General features: G+C 39.6%; 1 protein-coding gene across 1 annotated transcript in view; it reads right to left on the bottom strand.

Moving 5' to 3' along the window:
• The window catches only part of CPA6 (carboxypeptidase A6), a 46,936-nt gene extending 27,486 nt beyond the window's left edge, over positions 1-19,450 (bottom strand). Inside the window, exons 1-4 of the mRNA XM_065752651.1 lie at positions 19,404-19,450; positions 17,036-17,111; positions 4,509-4,633; positions 689-803 (exon numbers count right to left, since the gene is read on the bottom strand). Coding sequence (XP_065608723.1) covers positions 689-803; positions 4,509-4,633; positions 17,036-17,111; positions 19,404-19,450 — 363 coding nt within the window. The remainder of the gene's footprint in view (positions 1-688; positions 804-4,508; positions 4,634-17,035; positions 17,112-19,403) is intronic.
• Between the last annotated feature and the right edge of the window lie 1,068 nt (positions 19,451-20,518).

The following is a 20,518-nucleotide window of genomic DNA, read 5'->3' as shown; positions in this document are numbered from 1 at the left end:
GATTCAGCATTAGTTGTTTCACAGGCACCAGATCTCACTGAGGCAAAGCACCTGCATGCTCAGTCCAGAGTCTTAATTTTGGTGCATGCTGAACCTGTGAAACTGTGTGAATGCACCAAAATCAACAAATTATTTATTTGCTAACTTTCAAGTTAGTATTCCTTATGCACGAGTCTGTATTGAAATGTTTTTAAGGCTTTGGATGCCTCATGCAAATACTTCAACATTTGCTCATATCACTTACTTAAATCAGCGAGAGCGATCACTTACTAAACTCTCTTAATCCATCAGAATCATAGAATCCTTAGAGTTGGAAAGGACCTTTAAAGGTAATCTAGTCCTACTCCCCTGCAGTGAATAGGGACATGCACAGCTATCAGGTTGCCCAGGGCCTGATCAGCCTTGCCTTGAAAGTTTTCAGGGACAGGGCATCAAAAGATTTTGAGAGCAAACCTATTTTGAGAGCAAAACTAAGAAGCTGACAAATAGTTACATGTAAACATATACCTTGAATACAAACAGATAACAATACATATGTGTATTCTAAGAAGGCGCCTATTTCTGAAGAGGCATTTAGGACACTTCTGAAGATAATCAAGCAACCATTGCTTCTACAGAGAGTGAAATTTCTGCCTCATTCAAGACAGAGGTGTAGCAGATACAATGTGCAGTATGAATTTCCACGTACTTCCTCCAGGGAGTGATATACTTCATAGTTATACGCAGGGAGGGACCTTCGATTCCTAGATGCCCTCTGTCCTGTTTGGTTTTCTATTGCTTTCTGTAGATCTGATATGAGAATCCTAGGTGAAATAAAAGATACAGCTTTTTTTGAACAGCCAGTAGAAGACATGCTAAAGCAGAATGACATCACATTTAGAAGAAATACAGCAGGAGCTAAAACACCCTGGCACTACTTCATCTGTTATATCATGACAGTACAGTGCTTCAGGCTTATTTGAATATATGCTGTCATATAAATAGTCCTCTTGCTTTGAAATGTAACAGTGCCTTCGAAAAACACAATGAGCTTCTTAAGAGAATAAAGCAGAATGATGGAAATAATGCAGCCAATGTGAAGAAGAAGCCACTTCCATTTGTTCATGGATCAGCATTTGTTGTCATTGATCAGCGTTTGTTGTCATCTTTTATAATCTAGTTATATGTGACTATGTGTTTTCAAACTTCGATTTGTAAACCATAAAATTGTATTTTCAGGCTTAGAATAACACATGCATACTTATCCTCATGAGTTTTGTTCTGGCATGAAACACTACGTATACCTGTAAGTTGCAGAGGCCAAAAATTGAAGTTTTTGACGGCATTATTCTGTGAAATACAGCAAAGAAAGGGTCTTAAATATGGCTTATTGTTTGCATTTATCTACTTTGCAATAGTTGTCAGTCAGTTATTTCAAAACAATTTGTGGAAAACATGGAAAAATACTAAGTTAGTGTAATAAATATGCAAATACACCTGCATAATTAGTGGAAGGGTGTTTGCTTTAAGACTGAAAGGCATGAAAGGATTAATTTTTCCTTTTTTATTGCAGAACTAAACAGTGATGCACATCTAAAAGTATTGCATGGAAAATATCCAAATGTAGAGATGGTGGATTGTCTGTCCCTTCCTTCACACAGCAGCAGAGGCTGGGAATACCATCACTGACAGCAGCAGCGATGTCACTGTAAAACAGAGGGTGGTGCTGGCATTACTACCTTCTTTGGAATGGAACTTCTAGAGCGTGGCACTGTGTGATCACTGTACCACTTATTCATTGTTCCTGTAAAATGATGCTCACATCTGGCCTTTTAAAATCTCACAGGCATTAGTTCAATAATCAGAAAGAGATGGAAAGAAACTGCTTTCAATTTGCTCCAAAATGAGCAGCACAGCAGATTCTCAAAGATAACTGAATCATAGAATCGTTTGGTTGGAAGGGACCTTTAAGATCACCTAGTTCCAACCCCCTGCTGTAGTCAGGGACACCTCCCACTAGGCCAGGTTGCTCAAAGCCCCATCCAGCCTGGCCTTGAGCACCTCCAGAGAGGGTGCATCCACAACCTCACTGGGCAACCTGTTCCAGTGTCTCACCGCTCTCACAGTAACAAATTTCTTCTTAATATCTAGTATAGGTCTATATCTGCATACAAAGCAAATAAAGGTTATTGGCATTCTTAAAATGTCATAGGGAAGTAACTGTATAATTAGGAATTACACTGTTCTACGTCAGTAACTTTTATTAAGCAAACTAAGGACTTATAGTCTTGACTTGCAAACTGCCATACACTTATAAGACCAGTCTTGTAAAACACTAAAACTTGTAATTAGAGTAAAGCAGTGGTTTTATTCAAATCATTAGGACATCTAATATGTTAAAGAAATGCTCACCTGCTGTGCTGACTTCTAATTAGTGTCAGTACCTGCCAGGATCAAGCTCTGTTTGCTTTTACAACGCCAGATTCAATTTCACAGCTCCCAAATGTCTGTGTGTCTGTACTCCAAATAGTCTTATTTACTTTTAAACAATTGTGTACTGTGTGCTTATAACATCCAAAGGCTCTTAATTTCCTGAGAACTAAAACTTTAGACAACTTGGTACTGCAAATGTTTACCTGATACCCAACCTATTTTTATAGATGTCTTGTTCATAAAATCATAGAATCATTGAATTATAGAATCATAGAATAATAGATTATTAAGGTTAGAAAAGACCAGTAAGATCATCTAGTGCAACCATGAGCCCATCACCATCATATCACTAACCATGTCCCCCAGTGCCACATCTACATGGTTCTTGAACACCAAGACCACCTCCCTGTGCAGCCTGTTCCAATGCCTCATCGTTCCTTCAGAAAATAATTTTTTCTTAATATCCAACCTGAATCTCCCCTGGCATGACCGGGGGCTGTTACCTCTCATCCTTTCTCACCCTGTTGTCATAGAGTCAAGCACTGGGACAGACAGCCTGTCTTTCAGGCCAGGGCTGTTCATCCTCCTCATTATTAGAGCTAATGCTTCCTGTCTTTAGGTATCAGCTGTCCATACCAGCAGCCTGGCCCCAGCCCTGGCCTACACCTGCTGCTCCTCTCCTGAAAAACCCTCCAAGCTCTCACTGAGGTACAGATCTCAGGGCTCATGTCAGGATGAACACATACACAGTATCCAAAGCTTTGCAAGTCTTGATGGCTGGAACTAAGTGGTCAAGGAGTCCCAAATGAGCAGCAGTGAGATGAAGAGGGAGAATAAAGAAACAGCCTGAACCGAACAAAATGCTGCTCAGCTTCCTCAAAGTCGCACACCTTGGGTGCACGAAATGTCACAGAGGCTCTCTGGAAAGTGAAAGCAATGTAATCCCTGTGTTTGTAATATAATACAATTTTAGGTAAGCTGCTGAGACACCTAGCTCAAGTAGTTCTTATCTTTGCATGCTTTCTTTTGCAACCTATGTAAAATTGTCCAAGTACAATGGGTATTTTGGACACGTTTTAGTCGTCCTTCTGTCATTTCATTAAAAGGGAGTTACTGTGAGCAGGAACAGGTGTGAATGCAGCTGCTGGGGCACTGTAATTAAGGGACTTCTTGTTATAAGCACAGGAAAACAATTACAGAATCCATCATCTCCTTTTTTAAATGTAAACAACCCTGAAGAAATGTAAAGCCCACATGAAAGCAGCTCTGAACACTACTGGGCATGAGTAAATAATTACCTTATGTCTATTTTTGCATTTTTAAAATGACAGATTAGTAAGAGATTGTAGTTAGAACAAAAATGGAATTCTGATACCAGCACATTTAATATACAATAAGCTTTGTGCCATTCTCTTCTCACTGAGAAATAAATATAAATAGACTCATGTAGGGCTTTATTCAGCAAATGCTGGTGAGAATTCAAATAACTGATCAGCTGAGCACTCGTGTACTTCTGTACCGCACTTGAAAAGGCTTTAATGACAAGATCATCACTTGTGTCTACTGTATCAAATTGATAAATATCATTTGACAAGTATACTTAAAAAACTGTCTTGAATGCTTTCAAGAAACGCTGTAAACGGTGTGTGATCCTGAACATGTATTTGTTGCATATGACTTGAACTGGGTCACAAGGAATGGAATGTTATATGAAAGAACTAGTATGTTCCTCTTTAATTCTTGAATGCTTACCTCCTCATTTACAGCACACTTGTAAACAAGCCCAGCTCCTGCTGAACAAAGGGAGGGGCAAAGCAGACTGCAGAATTAGTAATTACCCATTCTCAATCACAGATGTGATTTCCTATACTTTGAAAACACTTAAGCTTGACTCCAAAGGAGAACATTTAATTAAAACTGCCTTCCTGTGGGAGATTTTCTGTTCCCCACTGAAAAGGTTGTTTTCTTGGCAATGTCTAGCTGCCTGCCAGTCTAGTTGCTATGTGGAACATATTTTCAAGAGCACTTGGTATGGTAGATCTGCCTGGGAGGCCAGATCTCTGCAGAGATGCACAGAAGGTGAAGCACAAGCTTACGTGTACTGGATGTTGGCTTGCTGGAGGTAGGGTAGCAGACTTCGGGACGTGTTCTGTGGCACATGCACATCGATGACCGTACCTTCAGAGATGTGGAAGGTGCTGCTGGGCTGCCACAAGTCCACCTGTAGTGCAGGAACCAACCTGTAATTTATATGTATTCAGTGTAGGTGGGGAAATCCAGGAGATGGGACACTTGAAGCTATGCAGGCAAACACTCTAGGCATAATATAGACATTAAAATCATATTCACTGGTCCAGCTGAACATCTGTGGGGAATGGAGCAAGTTTTGAGGATTGATTGCCTCCAGCTTGCCAGAATTCTCATGGGAGATTCGCCAGAGGGAAAAAAGAATGACCTCAGAGACATGCCTCCTCATATGGCTTCAAACAAAGGTCACCTCCAACTTCATGCACCTTAACAAACTACTGTATGATTCTCTTTGTATTTGCTCCTGCGGAGTCCATTACTGTTTCTTTTAAATTTATTTTACATAGTGTTTTCTGTGTTCACTAGGCCAGTAAAAGTCATGAATGCTCGGGAGAGGTGGAAAGTATCACATATGCCAATGTTTGGAAAGTGTGCCCATTTTATTCTTGATAATAAATAGATCAGAACTCCGTAACATGAAGCTATCAGTTCTCTGAAGTAAGCTGTGATCCACTCAACAATTTTAAATGATGTGACAAAATGATAGGATTGATATAGTGAAATATTCACACTCATTTAAAAAACATGCTAGTTACGAACTGATAGATTGCACAATTGTTAATGTGCAATCTATACTTGAACAAGGAATGCTTTTTTCCTTTTACTTTCTTCAGTTGCCAGATTTGAAGTACACTTGCAAGTTGTAGCCCAGAACATGAAATATCTAACACATCTCTCCTGGTCATCCTACAAACCTTGCTGGAGAAGAGAGTACACTCCTGCAACAGAGGGTTAGTTCCAACAATTTCTCAGGCAGAAGTAGGAATATTCTGGCTGTCAAGAAGGCATCTGACCTGATACTGCCTCTCAAGCAAGAGTGACATCAGTCCAGTTAGTACAATTATATGTCCACTGTGTTGTGAGGAAAAGACTGAAACACAGCAGCAGCCTCTTCTATTCCTGCCAAAACCTCAGCCTGCTTCATGCTGGCACAATATGGTCTGTAGATCTCTGTGATCTTGCTGGGTGGGTGCAGCATCTTTTGAAGTCTAAAACCAGGACTGGCAAAGTTCTTGAGGCTGGTGAAGCTGACAGCAGCTATGGCAGATGGTCAGTAGAAACTGAACTCATGAATTAAATGGTGCTAAATTAGCTTATAAAGATCCTCTCACTGCACTAACACCTTATGTTTGTTAGTCTATCTTTTCTATTTTGATTAATTATAGTCATTCAGTAAATTTCTTCCTTAATTCAATAGAGTTGATTTCAGGCATGGTTAATTAGGAATGTATAATTGACTTTTAAGATTTCTTCTTAAAAACGCACAGCACAGAGGGTAAAAACCCCATGGCTCTTTGAGTAACAGCATATCAATCAGCTCCCTGTGAGCAGCCATCTTTATAAAAATAGCAACAAATTTTTATATACAAACTAAACACAATTGAAGTGTTGTGCTTCCTGATAGTAATACAAATCTGGAAATAAAAGTTACAAATATTAGGGAAAAAATCACAACTGAGGTACACCTGAAACTTGGCTATATTCTTGATAGTCAGGAGTCATTTTGTTGGATTTCTTCATTTTCATGAAGGGGATAAGCCAACAAATATTCACACCATTGCTTATAACATCATGGAGCTTTTTCATTTCTGAGGTATTCTAGCTGTCCCTCGCATTACTGACTGCAAGGGAAAATCAAAACCAGAACCAATCGATTACTTAATTGATTAAATCAGCAGTATATTGCATGCCCGAACCTGGTGGTGAAAACAGTATTTCACTACTTGCATTGTCTTGGAAGTGGAGACAAAAGCATCCCATTTTTAGAATGCAAATCACTCCTCATCAACCAAATTCCCTATTAGGATAGTTTGCTTTCATCTGACTCCCCCTTTGTATACTTTGCAATGTAAACAAAGCATTGAGTGCTCATCTGGGAGATGTTACCTGTGCTATTCAGAGCTCCACTTCAATTGCTTTTGCTCTATAAAGCATATAACAAGAAACACATTTCTCCAACAGACATTTTATTTATATTGCAACTTCCAACTTGTCCTTGGCATGGCATGGAGACCCTACATGAAAAGAAGACATACAGAAGATGGATTGGAAAGCAGGCATGTCAGGACTGAGCATATCCAATCATCTTTTACTTACTGTCAGTTTTAGGAGACCTCATCACTGCCTCAGCGTGTACTGAGGGCTCTATTGAAGTCATCACTCTTCTTTCAGCATCATTTCTCCCTCAAGAGTGTCTTGTATTTCAGCTGTGTTAGCAAATGGCTAGCAAATGGTCTTCTGTACTTGAACTGTATTTGACAGCATGTTATTGTCCCCACACATTACACATTACCTACTACACACTATTTTGAATGGTGTACCAGTCAGTGCCAACAGACATGTATTTGTTTTGTGGGTAGTGGGATTCGTTGGGTCCTGAGAAGATTCTCCAACTACCAAAACAAGCAGATGCAGAAAGCATACTGAACTGTCTGAACATGCACCCAAATATTTGAACATCAAAATTTACCTGGCATCTTGAGATTACAGAAGAGATATGCTTTAGAGCATGTCTTCTACCCTAAATTTTCTCATTCCATCTGACCGGGGCCTTCCAACACTCTTGTTTCCAAATCCTTTCCTATCTGGCATGAGTTGCCCTTAGAGGGTCACAGCTTTCAATCCTGCCCAGCTGGGGTTTTTCAGCAGGATCAGACTTGGAACCTGCTGCTGCACTCATGTGTGACACCGAGCACTTGTTCTCAGCGTCAGCAGTGACTCTGCAGATGCCCACTGAATGCTCTTTCCCAGAATTTCGCTGGAGGCATGAGTGCTGCTTTCTATGAACAAAAAATGTTTGTGAAAGAATACAGAGAGAAACCTTTCCCCAGGGGTTTTTAAATAATTATTTATTTATTTAACAAAGAAAATATGAGACATTATGAACTGTGACTACACAGTAGGTATTCTTTATTAACTTGATATCTTTTTTCCAATGTTACTCATCTCATAAAATTCCCAAGGATTCATTTTATGCTTAGGAGAGACAATGCTCTTTGCATTTCAGATAGGCATTTTCTTTTTAACCTGAGACATTAAAGATAGCCGAACAGTGTAAACATATTAGATTTATCTGTACAACTTCCAAACTACAGCAGCCCTGAACCCATTAGTCATGTCTTTAGCTCAGCATAACAATGAAAAGTCAATGCCAGCAAAAAGGACAAATATTTGTAAAAGACTTGGGTGCTGAGCAAAGAGAATTCAGAAATTTCTTCCAAAATTAAAAATTATGCATATAATTTTCCAATCAGACAAATATCTCCTTACTGTAATCCTACTTGTCACAAATAGTGCACAAATCTTTGCCACTGCACTGAGACAGAAACCAGAGCTTTTTCTTCACCAATTCCAGGTTTCCCTCCAACTAGTTCTGTATCTGTGGAAGAGGAGCCCAAGAAGAAAGCAGACTCCTTACTCTTACCTACAAACACATCTGCATAAATTCTGCACTCCTTTTTATTCCTCTAAGTCACTAAAAGAATTCCCCGACTTCTTCAGACCACAGAACTTAGTATAACAGAAAGTAGTATATAATAAAAAATAATACAACACAAAGCTAACGCTTTGCATTTAAAGTCATTTTCTTGGGCAGAAGCTTCTGGTTGTTTTTCACTACTTGTTCTTAATTTTTTTTTAAATTTTCCTAGTTTCTTCTTTCATGTAGTATGTAAGAACAATGCTTGGTGCTCTCATCAGATTTGTCATCATGTGTAGATCAGAAGAGCTCTCTGATGCATGTCACAAAAACTAGCTAACTGTTGTAATTCACATCTACTATTTGGATAAAAGTGTTTACACGATTTACCTCTGTTGTATCTCATAATGACAGCAATTTTCTTACACTTTTATTACATACCAACTGCAGTTCTTGTATTTATTAAGTTGTACACAGCAAAATAGGTGCTGAAGCAGACATTACCACTATGGATGTGGAATCTACTTTCAGATTCTTTTGAGAAATGTTGTCAGCTGTAAAGTTCAGAATACAATTATTGTTATGATATCACTAGCTCACATGGCTTTGCAATTCTGAGCCTCTTGTAAAAGGGAATTTGCAGTCAGTGATGCAAGCAGTAATACTGTCAGGGTGTATAGGTTTCACATTTGCATCCATATGTTCATGTACAGACAAATAAACAACCTAAACACAAACTGAAGCTCATTAGATACATTTTCAGTTAGAAATATGATAGTAGAAAATAGAGAATAGAAGAAGTGGAAACTGCTGTAGCCTCACAAATGTTGTCAAAGGTCTGACTATTGAAGCTTGATCATATAACACGTTAGAAATGGAGTCACACACAAGTAAATAGACAAAGACACATACAATGTGCAATAGGGTGACATTTTCAATTTCTGGTACACTTGCAAAGAATGAAAGAAAGAAGAAAGCCCTGTAGAATCTGACATCAGTAGATAATTATAACTGTGTTCTAAGTCACCTGAAAAGACTGGAAATATTCCTCCATAAATGTAGTCACCCTTGTGGATATTTTCAGAATCAAGAATTATTTCATGCCCCTGCCAATTAAGGAACTTTACTGACAATCCTGACTACAAGTCTCCTTTAGCTTCCCTTTACATGCAACAAACAGGCAGGAGATTCTTTATGCTTTCTAGTAGGACTTACACAGTAGTCCTGGCTGCTGGTGCAAAGTAATTTAAGTTTTTGATTTAGCACACTAGACATTTAATTGGCTCTAACTCTTCAGTATTTATTTGCTTTTGAGTGAGGCTGCTAAGAACAATAAATTGAGATTGATTCACTGAATTGCAGCAGCCATAATACTACCAGTAATATACTGGGAACAATACGCAGCTTGAAGTTTTGAGTTTTGCATGTCCTTCTGAAACTAACACAGTAATGATTTTGCTACTCCACTCACACTGATATAATTTTACCCAGGACTGTATGCTGCAGAAAAGAACTTGCTGGTTGTTCCTCAAGAGAGTCACTGAGTAAAACACATGGTATAATTATTCGGTAATTGAATGCCCATTCCCACAAGTACAGATGCCAATGGGCTAAAAAGATTTGAAAGATGTGAAGAATTCTTTAGCACACTCATAAAAAAAAAACAACAACAAAAAAGCAAAAATCCAAAACCAACAACAAACAAGGCAACCCAAACCTTGTTTTGTTTCTTATTAAACTATTTTTGGCTTGGTTCATTTAATAGTTGTTGCTGCACTGCGTGAGAATTGGAGTAATGAGCCCTGGGCTGGTCCTGCTCCTGCTGAAGCAATGGGAGCTGGGCGATGACTTTGTTGATCTTGGACTCAGGGTACTTCATCAGTTAAAGGGAAAACAGATTTCTCCCACCTCAGTCCAGGTTTCCTGTATCGTATGTGAACAACAGACTCGTTATACCTGGGCACTCTGTTTTTATCTTCAATCTCCTACTAAACTTTTCTTGGAACAGTATTTTCCTTCTGAGCCTGGAAAGTAGTTTTATAGACACTCGTTCTGATATATTGATGTATAACCCCATGATGGTACATCTGAATCAGAAACTTTCTGTGCATATCTGACCACTGTGTGAGTTAGATTAAAACTGACTAAAGTATCTGTCCATATAAGTACAAGATGTTCGTAATATATACAAAGTAGAATGAGCAAGGCCCTGCCTACTTGAGCTTATTATGTCCTGCAGAGCAGGAATTGCTTCATTTAGGCTGTTATGCCTTACTGCATTTTCAGATGGTCTTTTGTTCTCTGAAGCCTTTTTCAGCATTTGCATTTGGAGCTGTAAACTACTAGATTTACAGCCAGCTGATCCTTTTGCCCTGTAACATATTTCTGATTCCCTGAACTGCAATGATAGGATCAATTCAGGAATTACAATGGCTAAGCAGCTGCTAGAGATGCTAGAAAACAATCAAAAGGAGCTGTGGCTTCAAGGCCAGCTTGGCTGGCTCCTCCCAGTGTTAAAGAAGTGCTTGGCTGCACCCAGGAATTTCTTTTGTAAAACCTACTGAAGAATGAGTGGTCTGACTCTATTATGCCAGGAATGTTCACAGAGCAGTAGCTTCTTTGCTACTTAAACAAACAACATCAATTCCAGTCAGGCATATGTGATTAAATGTGCTCATAGACCACTGATAGAGTAGAAGTTATCAGTCAAGACTTGAATGAAGTGGCACTTCAAAAATAATGCTTGTGGAAGAAAATTCCAGAGCAGATAAACCAAATCTGCGGGTTCTGAGAACCAGAGCAAATCTGTTTCTTTGCAAATCACTTTGGAATGTGACATTTGTTTCTGTCAGTCAAATCCAACAGACTTAAAATCATGGAAGTGGTTCATAAATCAGCATCAGGCTTCTCAGACTGTCTCCTAAAAAAGAAAGAGTGAAGGACAAGGTGCAGTCATCTGAGAGGGATGTGAGACAGAGGGATAGGGGATGGACAAGAGGAGCCCTGCAGGACAGAGATTGGGCAGTTCTGTGATACTCAGGTCACTCCAGTACTCTCATCATAAACATTTATCTTTATTTGTTGACTATTGTAACAATTTGCAAATGGTTAGAATAAAAGAACCTGGAAAAGAGTATCTCTGAGTCAAAAATAAAGTTTTGTGTCATACCAATAAAGAGATAGTATCAGCAAAGGACTGCAACAGAACACCTAGGATTTTAGATCAGTGCCTATGACTTCATCAGAGCAGTCATCAGTCCAGGAACCCTGACAGTGATCAATAATTAGAAAGAAAGAACTCCACGAGTATGCACTTGAATTGTTAAAAATTTTGTTGCATTTTAGTCTGTTGAAACCATATGCAAACCCATCTTAAAGCTGCTATGCAATGTTCTTACATGAAAGCTGGAGGAGACCCTTCTAACACCGTTCATCCCTACCATACTCACTATCATATCCGACCCAGTGATCTCAAGGGCACTGCACTAAACATGTTAAAGGATGTGCAGTGGTGCTGGTGGAGGGAAGTCTGGTTACCAGGCTCTTACTTCCCCAGAGAAAATGAAAGAAACTTGGCACAGGGAGGTACTGGATACAAGGGATACTGGTGACTGGTGGCATCTCTCCCTTCTGCAGAGCAGTGGCTTCCAGCTGCTGCTGCCTTCATCACTGGATGAAAACCAGAATCTGGGACCTTCTGCCTAAAATGAGGGCAGGCTCCCCACCTACTTTTTTTCTTATGATCTCAGACACTTATTGCCTTAAGAAGCACTTGCAGACGTGGCCATGATTGAGGTCTAAGAACTTGCTCTGAGGAGATGATGGCACTGTGTCCACAGAGTGGGGGCTGTAGGGGAGTGCAGGGCCCCACTGCGCCTGGGTGATACAGAGTCACCTCCTGCTGCTTTGTGGGCTGGATGGCAGCCAGTGCGACCCAGTGCATTTAGGCTTCCTTTTTGCTTGGTTATTGTGGATGAGTTTGTTTGAGTTTATTTGTTGAATGCAAGGAAGTTTAAACAACTTTACAAGAACTCTCAGCAGGCAGATTTTCTACTGTAAGGCTTGCTATTTTTAACGGCAATTCAGGCCTGCAAGCTATGATCACCCATAGGGGAAAAAAGCAACATTTTGTCACCTACAAGTTAATTAAAGTAGCCTATGAAGGCATCAATTTATAATAATGATTAATAACAAAGCACTGTGGGCAATGGAGCTGCAGACCAAAACTAATTTGTGGAAATTACTCAGCAAGTGATTATGACTAATGTGATTTGCCTTTGGGCAATTCATGAACCAAAAGTTAAATGTGTGGAATGACATTATCCATTATTCATTCAGTATAGACAATGGCATTTGTACTGTAGCAGAGCCTATCTACTCCAGGCAAATTTAAGGGATTTATTTTATTAAGCATTATGTGGATTTTATTTGTTTATTTATTCTGGAGGGGCACATATCTATCCTAAGGAGCTCCAAATGCTAAGTTTAAAAAGTCTAAAGGAACTACACTAGTCTGAATAAGCCTTATAGCTCACGTATTGGTGGCTCAGCAACAGTCCTGTTTGAGAGCAAACTTTTTCATGTGGACTGAAGTCTGTGAGTATCCATCCTGCCTCTTCTGCAAGTTTTGTCACACCATGCCTAGTCTATCATTAATGCCCAAGTTCATTAGTGGGGCATATTTTAAGAAATTTCAATCACACTAAGACATGGTCAATTCCAAGATCATCCTTCAAGGAACTTTCCTATAAACGCACATTTAAGAGAAGACTCATTTTGTTCCTGATTCCCCAAAAGAGGTGGAAGTTGCATCCTGATGGCTTCTATGGCATTGGGTGCAGCACAGCATCCCCACCTCTTTCCTTAATTTCCTTGTGTTTCTTATCCCAGATCAAGTGAGGCAAATGACAGATAGTTTCATTCTAGAAGGTTATCAAATACTGGTACTTTCTCCATGCATTTTAAAAATGTTTTTTGCCATGCATCTTTTTCAGGCAAATCTATCAGCAGGGGGTTCATTTTATACTATTACTAACAAATGTAATACCCCTAGAAGTAGAGGAGGTCTTTGTATCTTAGCACTTCACACAAAGAAAGAAGCCAGAACAGATTTCAAATAACAAAATCTGCTCAGAAATTATCAGTGGTAAGGACAGTCATTAATAAATGAATAGATAAAGCAAATGTGTGAAAAGATACATAAACCACCCTTGTTATTGCCCATTTATTTTCTTCCTGATTGTTTTCTCTTTGTCCAAGTCAGTGAATTCTAAGAAACAGTAGCTTAGCATTTCATTTACTCTCAGCTAGATGCAAAAATACACTGCTTTGTTATAGGACAATCAGTGTACCTTTCTGTGACTCCATGATTAAGACCTTCAGAAGGATATGCTCATTTGAACTTGACAGAGATGACATTTTCTTTTAATTCTTGGGGTTATGAAAAGATGTCTAGAGGCAAAGGATAAGTGACTGCCTTACAAGTGTGGATTTAAAGACAGAAGGAAATAGCTGGTGTAAGTGCAGAATGCCACAAGTTAATTACAAAGCACTTTCCACAAGATGCAGTGAGAAGGAAGCCTGGGACAGCAGAGCTTGTCTTCTCTTTCCCTTGCCAGCCTAGAGAAAAGGGGGATGAACAACCCACTGGTAGCTGCAGGAGAAGGGTCATAGAATCATAGAAGCAAAGAGTCACAGAACCTTTAAGGTTGGAAAAGACCACAGATATCTAGTCCAACCATCAACTCATCCCCACCATGCCCACTAACCATGTCCCTCAGTGCCACATCTACCCTTTTCATGAACACCTCTAGAGATAATGACATTATCGCTTCCCTGGGGAGCCTGTTCCAATGCATTACTAGTGGTTATGGAGCACATTGGACTCAGGGCATGTTGTTCCTGCTTTTTTCATGTGACCAATAACACACCTCTGTGAAGATCATTAGAAGTAAGTGATGAAATTCTGGGAAGTCTGGTCTTACTGTGGCAATGCTATGCTGGGATTTTGGAGGGGTGGACTTCCAGGTCCTAGCTCTACCAGTGTAGTTCTGAGTGATCTTGGTTTTGCTGCATGTTGTGCCACAATGCTGCACTAAGCAGCCTCTTCTTTTGTCAGCAGGTCAAGAGAAGTTATCCTTCTTTAAGGAGCTCTTCTTTTAAAGCTCTTCTTTAGCCTTGTGAGGCCTCACCTGGAATACTTCATCCAGTTTTAGGTTCTACTGCACAAGAGACACTTGGAGCATCTGAAGCAAGTCCAGCAAAGGTCTACTAAAATGATTAAGAAACTGGAACGAGACCTTTTGTAGGAGGAAAGGCTGGGGCAACTGGGTCTGTTTTTCCTGGAGAATAGAAGGTTTGGGAGGGATCTGATCAATGTAATTGAAAGAAGAGTGCCAAAGAAATTGGCCAGACTGGTGCTCAGTGAAAGGACAAGAGGCAACAGGAGCAAACTGGAACACAGGAAGTTCCATATGAAGATGATGAAAAAGTGTACTTACTGTGAGGGTGACAGAGCACTGGCACAAGTTGCCTGGATAGTTTGTGGATTCTCCTTCCCCAGAGAGACTCAAAAGCCACCCAGACACAGTTCTGATTAATGTGCTCTGTGGGACCCTATCTGAGCAGGGGTTTGGATTAGCTGATCTCCAAAAGTCGTTTCCAACCTCAACCTTTCTGTGTTTCTGTGGTTCAATGATTTTCTGATTCTGACCACATGTCAGCAGTTGCAGATGGGACAGCCTCAAGATTGCATAAAAAGCAGCCAAATCCATCTTGTTTTCATGAAACTGGGTGTCAATACTGTCTTATGTTTAAAAAAATCTTCCCATCAACCTTCTTAGCTCCCTACCTCACAAAAATCAATCATTTTCTAATTAACTAGTCAGATTCCAATGCACTTTGCCAAAATTTTATTATCCTGTTCTCAGAGTAATAGCATGCAACTATTTATTCAAGTTTCTACTGCTCCCACTTTGATGAAATTGGGTGAACGAATCTCCTTCTGGGAGCCTAAGGGAGCTCTGTAATGAGAACCAGTTGCAGGAAGGTGAGTAACCCTTTTGCTTTTCAGGGTTTGCAATATGAGGAGAAAGGAAAAAACATATGTGCTCCCTCTTTATGTTCCAGTATCCAAAGGGAAGAAATTAATGCAAAAAACAGCTTCCACATGTATTTCTTGGTCTGATGGTTAGATTTTTTTTTCCTAGTTCAAGTGAAATGATTATCCTCTTTGGGGTTTTACTGTAACATTCACAGCTGAGGGTCAGGCCGAAAGTCTCCCTGAGACATAAGTAAACTCCACAGAAACAAATACAAGACAATATCCTTTAACTGACTTAGGCATTACAGTGCAAAGCACTATAGTACATAACACTGAACACTGAGGTTCCTCATGCAACATGTATGGAGGCTAAATGTCTTGAGAGTAACATTTACAGAAGTTAGCTTCTTGAGTGGACAAATAATCAAACAAACCAGTAAGAAATGAAGAGGTGATGGAGAGAGCCTCAAATTACAGTCTTAAAGCTGGTGAGGCATCAAGAATTACTTGGTGGAGTATTCTCTGCAGTGAGTGTTCTCCTGGGATATAGGACCTAAGGCAATTCTGTCCATTTTCTTATAAAACAGTAGTAGGAAAGCTTCATCTTAGCCAAAAGATGGAATGCTTAATGAATTGTGAGAGCTCTACTATCTTCATTTGTTTCCAATTTGGTAGTTATACTGAGATTTGGTTTGCTTGTGTCCTAGATGTTAACTACTGGACTATAAAATTACATGCAACTTCACTCTTTGCCTCAGTGAAACAGAATCATTGATATTAACCTTCCATAAGACAGAATGAGATTCACTGCAGACTGCCAAATGGTTTGCTGAAAGTTGAAGGCAGTGAACAGCAGAGCTGTTTGTACATACTCTCAACACTTTGGTACTACTGGTGTGACACAGAACTATATAACCTAGGACCGCCAAAGTTACCACAGCAATACATTAGCAGTGTCCATACAACTCTTGCTGCGTCTGTACTACCTCTGAGGCTGTCCATCGAACGTAGATACCTTCACAGTTATAGGGAAAAGTCAGCTGCTGCCCTTCTGCAGAGCATAAGCCAACACAGGTGAACAGCAGGGGACTCACAGTCAACATCCAGAGCAAATTCAACATAGAGGTCAAATTGCTACATCCCTGTCTCTGCTTGGGTTATTCTGTTTTGGAGACTATTAATGAGGTTTGTCCATCCCTTGTGTGCCTCAGCTAAGTGCATGTGCACAATCTTTGCTGTGATGTTGCAAGGATTTGGGGTCTTGCTTGTGGGTAATCTCCTTTCTCCTCTTGATACTGAGCTAGACAACTACTGAATGAGTGCCTATGCCCTTGGAAGCCATGCTGGCAATGCAGAGGACATTTATGCTACATCGCACCAAGTAGGATCTCACTGCAATGCTTTTCATTTGTAACTTCAAGAAAAGGCCAAGAAAATTTTGGGCCTGCCAGTGGGTGTTGTGGACATTCTGCCAGAGAGATTCTCAGACTAAAACCACTTTCTTTTTCCTACTTCTGTATGTCCATATCTTGAAGTCAGTGTTTTAAATTAAATCATAAGCTAGATAATGAAGCATGCAATTGTGTATGCTGGCAAGAAGTGCGAGAGGAAATAAAAGCAAACTTGCACATGTGTCACGTATATTATTTTAGGCAGTAACTGTTTCCTGTTAAAATTATCAGGCATGGTGAATCCAATTCCTTTGCCATCTTATTGAGAAATTAACAATTTAATGGAAAAATGACATTATCCAGAGAATTAGATAGTTTGAAGTAAAGTGACAAATGAAAGGTGTTTAACCCAATACAGTTTTCCACAAAAAATCTGAAAAAGAAGATGAAAATAATCAAACTCACCTTAAGCCTGTTAAATGCAGCCTTCAGGATCTGCGTCTCCCTCTCGCTCTCAGGGACAACACGTATGACTTTATCACTGCCAATAACAGAACATTAAATTGACAATTTAAGTATTCTTGAAGTAGCACAATATGACAGTAAATAGGTTCGGACAGCAGCTGTAATTGCGCTCGGCAGCAGAGAAATGCCAGGTGAACTGGAGCTGTGCTTCTAAACTTTCTGCCTGGGTTATGCACGTCCATGCAAGTGTTTTGCTCTTTGCAGACAAGAGTGTTACCTTGTTCTTCTATTTCTGTGCAAATACTTTTGTTCCTTACTTCTAACAATCATTCAAGCAGTAATCTTCCATATTGAAAGTGTGCCTCAGAGCAGAAATTGCCTTTTATTTTGCAAATACATGAAATGTATCTCTGAAGACAAGACTGGCAAGACGCACAGCTTTTGAAGGTTTGAAGTATCCAATGGCTTCATACTTTAAAGAGAGGACTTTAGAAGATAGGTGGCCTTCATATCCAAGATATCCTTTTACCTTATCCTTGCAAAAATTTGTCATGTAAACATGTAAAAGGCTATTCATACATGCTCAGAAGGTTCTAGATAATAGAAGCTCATTTTATGCACTTTTTTTAGCAGATCCTAATGAATATACATTTGCAAACTTGGAACAAGAAACTGAAAAACTAGAGAGCACAAGGTGACTGAAGAAAACACAAGCTGTGACTGTGCAACTAAAACATTAAATTCCATGCACAAAAAGGGATGAAATAAATGCACATGGTTAATGCTAATTCTGGTGTTCTCCTGCCTTTTAAGACTTCATATCTCGATATTCAATACTTTTCTCCCAAGAGCCAATAGAAATCATATACATCTTTGTCTGGACAGTTCCATCCTTCAGTCAGAATCCTCTTCAATTTTTTTAGAAGTCCAATCTCTTCCTTAATTGGGAATTTTATGCTGTAGAATTTCCCTTGACACTGAGAGGAAGCTTGTTACTAAAACATATTGTGAAGCCTCTTACCTTCCTGGTGCTTCTGAATCTGCTCAGAAGATCCTTGGCTAACTGGAAGTAACACCGGTGAGTGTGCCTTCACCTATCTCCCTGTCTTAGGAAGGTTTCCAGGCTGCTGCCATATCTCAGAAGGCAAGCACCAGGTGCTTTGTGGATGCAGCTCCTCTAAGACTCCCCAGCGTTGCAAGAATTCTTAAAGCATTTACAAGTAAACATTAAATATTGTCAGAATACCTTTAGAAATCTGGGAAGAAAACTCTGTAACACCAATGTGGTGTTAGAAAGCAGCATTCCTTTATTCTTCATGATGCATACTGGGCAACATGACAAGCAAGTGTATTCTCTCAGAGTTCAGGTCCTATGTTTGAACAGTTAAGACACACATATGCAGTACATTGGCACACGTATTCATTCTTTTTCAAGGTCTCATAGATACATGCTGATGATTTAGTAGTTGGGTAGGGATAGTGATAGGAGGATGGTTGGACTAGATGATCTTGTAGGTCCTTTCCAACCTTATGAACCTATGAACCTATGAACCTATGCCCCTTTGGGCATGCTCAGTGGTATCTAGGGTGGTTGAGTGCCCACTATCACTCCTCTTTTCACCATCAATTTCATCTCTGAAGCCTCTGACCCACATCCATCCACTTTTGCCCAGTTTGGAAGATTTCCATTGCTTATTAGGCCACAGTGAGCCACTTTTTCAAAACAGTGTATGTGGAACCTGAGGAAAACGTCCTTGCATTTTTTGAGGCAAAAGATAACAGTGTTCTACTGTGACTCCAGTACTTCTCATGAGACAAAATCATTGAGGCAGAAGATAAAAGTATTCTGCTATGTCCCCAGCACAAAATTACTGAGGAAAAACAAAACTGTTCACCCACTAAAGCCAAGTTCTAAAGTTTTATGGGTTAAAGGAACTTACGGGTTCCTTTTGCTAAACTAATACGTTGGTTCTTAAACTAATGCACTAATCCTTATTGCTAAACAAACCGGCCTGTCAAGAGGAATGCCTTGGTTCTGGGTTCAATATCACTGGTAAATACTGAATTCTGAAGTAGCTCACTCTGTCCTTTTCTGGTAGTTGTTTTCCCTTCTCACATTCTTCTTTCCAGTCACCATTTGCTCCCACTGGTTACCTTCATGTCCTTCTTTCTGTCTGAGCTCTCCAGTTTTGGTTCTCACCTCTGCTTAACATTCCATGCAGATGAATCCCAAGCCCTGAAAATCTTAAGTCTTGCAAAGGCCTTAAGGCTTTTTTCTCAGTTAGACTTTAGGATGTGTGTGTAATAATACTAATGTAGCCAGAGAAGTGTACATAAGTCCACTGTTCTCAGATGCAGTTGACCTTACCTGACAAATGTTCTGTGCCTCAGGAGGAAGATTTCTGGAAGGACCATTTTTATAATGTGGCAGTTTAAGGGAAATTACTAAGCTTTTGAGACAAGTTGAACCTCCTTTATAGAAACTTACACAAGAAGATAATGCTCCTTAAGGCATAAAACTATTGTGCATTTTCAAGGAAAATAGATGCTTTTAATTTATAATGCACACAGCAGTAATAGTCTTTCTCATTACTCATTTCTATAAGAGTATTAAATTGTGGTTAAGAAGGAAATCATTAAAAAGCAGCAATGATTGCCCAGGACATGTGAAGGTGAAGTAATTAATGAAGATTCATTGGAAGTTTCTTCAAGAATTGGGGCAACCAACATATGCGGAACAGATTTTAATGAAATAAGTATCTAAGCATGTGTTATGCATCTGTAATGGAATTTTGAAGGGACTGATATCACTTAGGTATGGTTCTGAATTAATACATGTCGTTCTAAACTGTCTTGGATTAGCTCAGCTGTTCTGTCATTTCTCATGTGATGAAACGCATGCCTTAAAGGGGAAAACATTGGTGCTGTGACTGATTGATCACTTGACACATCATTGGAAAATGCCTCAAGCTGTGGCTGGCCCTGCTCCTGAAGAGCTCAAAGAAAACAGTTTGTCATACCTAGTGCTGCTAGTATTTCATTAAAAGAGTTAAGCCAATCCAATGAGGCAGTTTCATTTTTTGTTATGCAAGCTCCAGGAAGACAATGAACTCTTGAAGGCTATTGGCAAACACGCACTTACATAGGTAGGCATCCTAGGTTATCTCAAAAAGCATAAATACCAGATCCTGCTTTATTCCTGATATCCACTGATCAAATGACGTAGTCCTAAGGTTATTTTTTTTTTAGCTTTACAGCTTTCCTAGCAACATTTCACATTAAAAAAAAAACATATTATTACCTTAAGTGCTATGCAATACCCAGTGAATTTAAGGTAGAGATCCAACAGCATACACAATTTTTAAGAGTCAACAACAAATCCTACCAGATCATGGGCTATTTTGGCTGATAAATGGCAGCTGTATCCCAAACATTCAGAACCATCCCTGGTGACATCCCCTGTCCTTGCTGCTGTTGAGAAGA

This window comes from Cyrtonyx montezumae, unplaced genomic scaffold, assembly GCF_038088225.1.
Source record: "Cyrtonyx montezumae isolate F1298 unplaced genomic scaffold, pur_monq_1.0 scaffold_8, whole genome shotgun sequence".
In the NCBI taxonomy this organism is placed as follows: Eukaryota; Metazoa; Chordata; class Aves; order Galliformes; family Odontophoridae; genus Cyrtonyx; species Cyrtonyx montezumae.
Note: the sequence above shows the minus strand (reverse complement) of the source record. Positions and strands in the feature narration are given on the sequence as shown.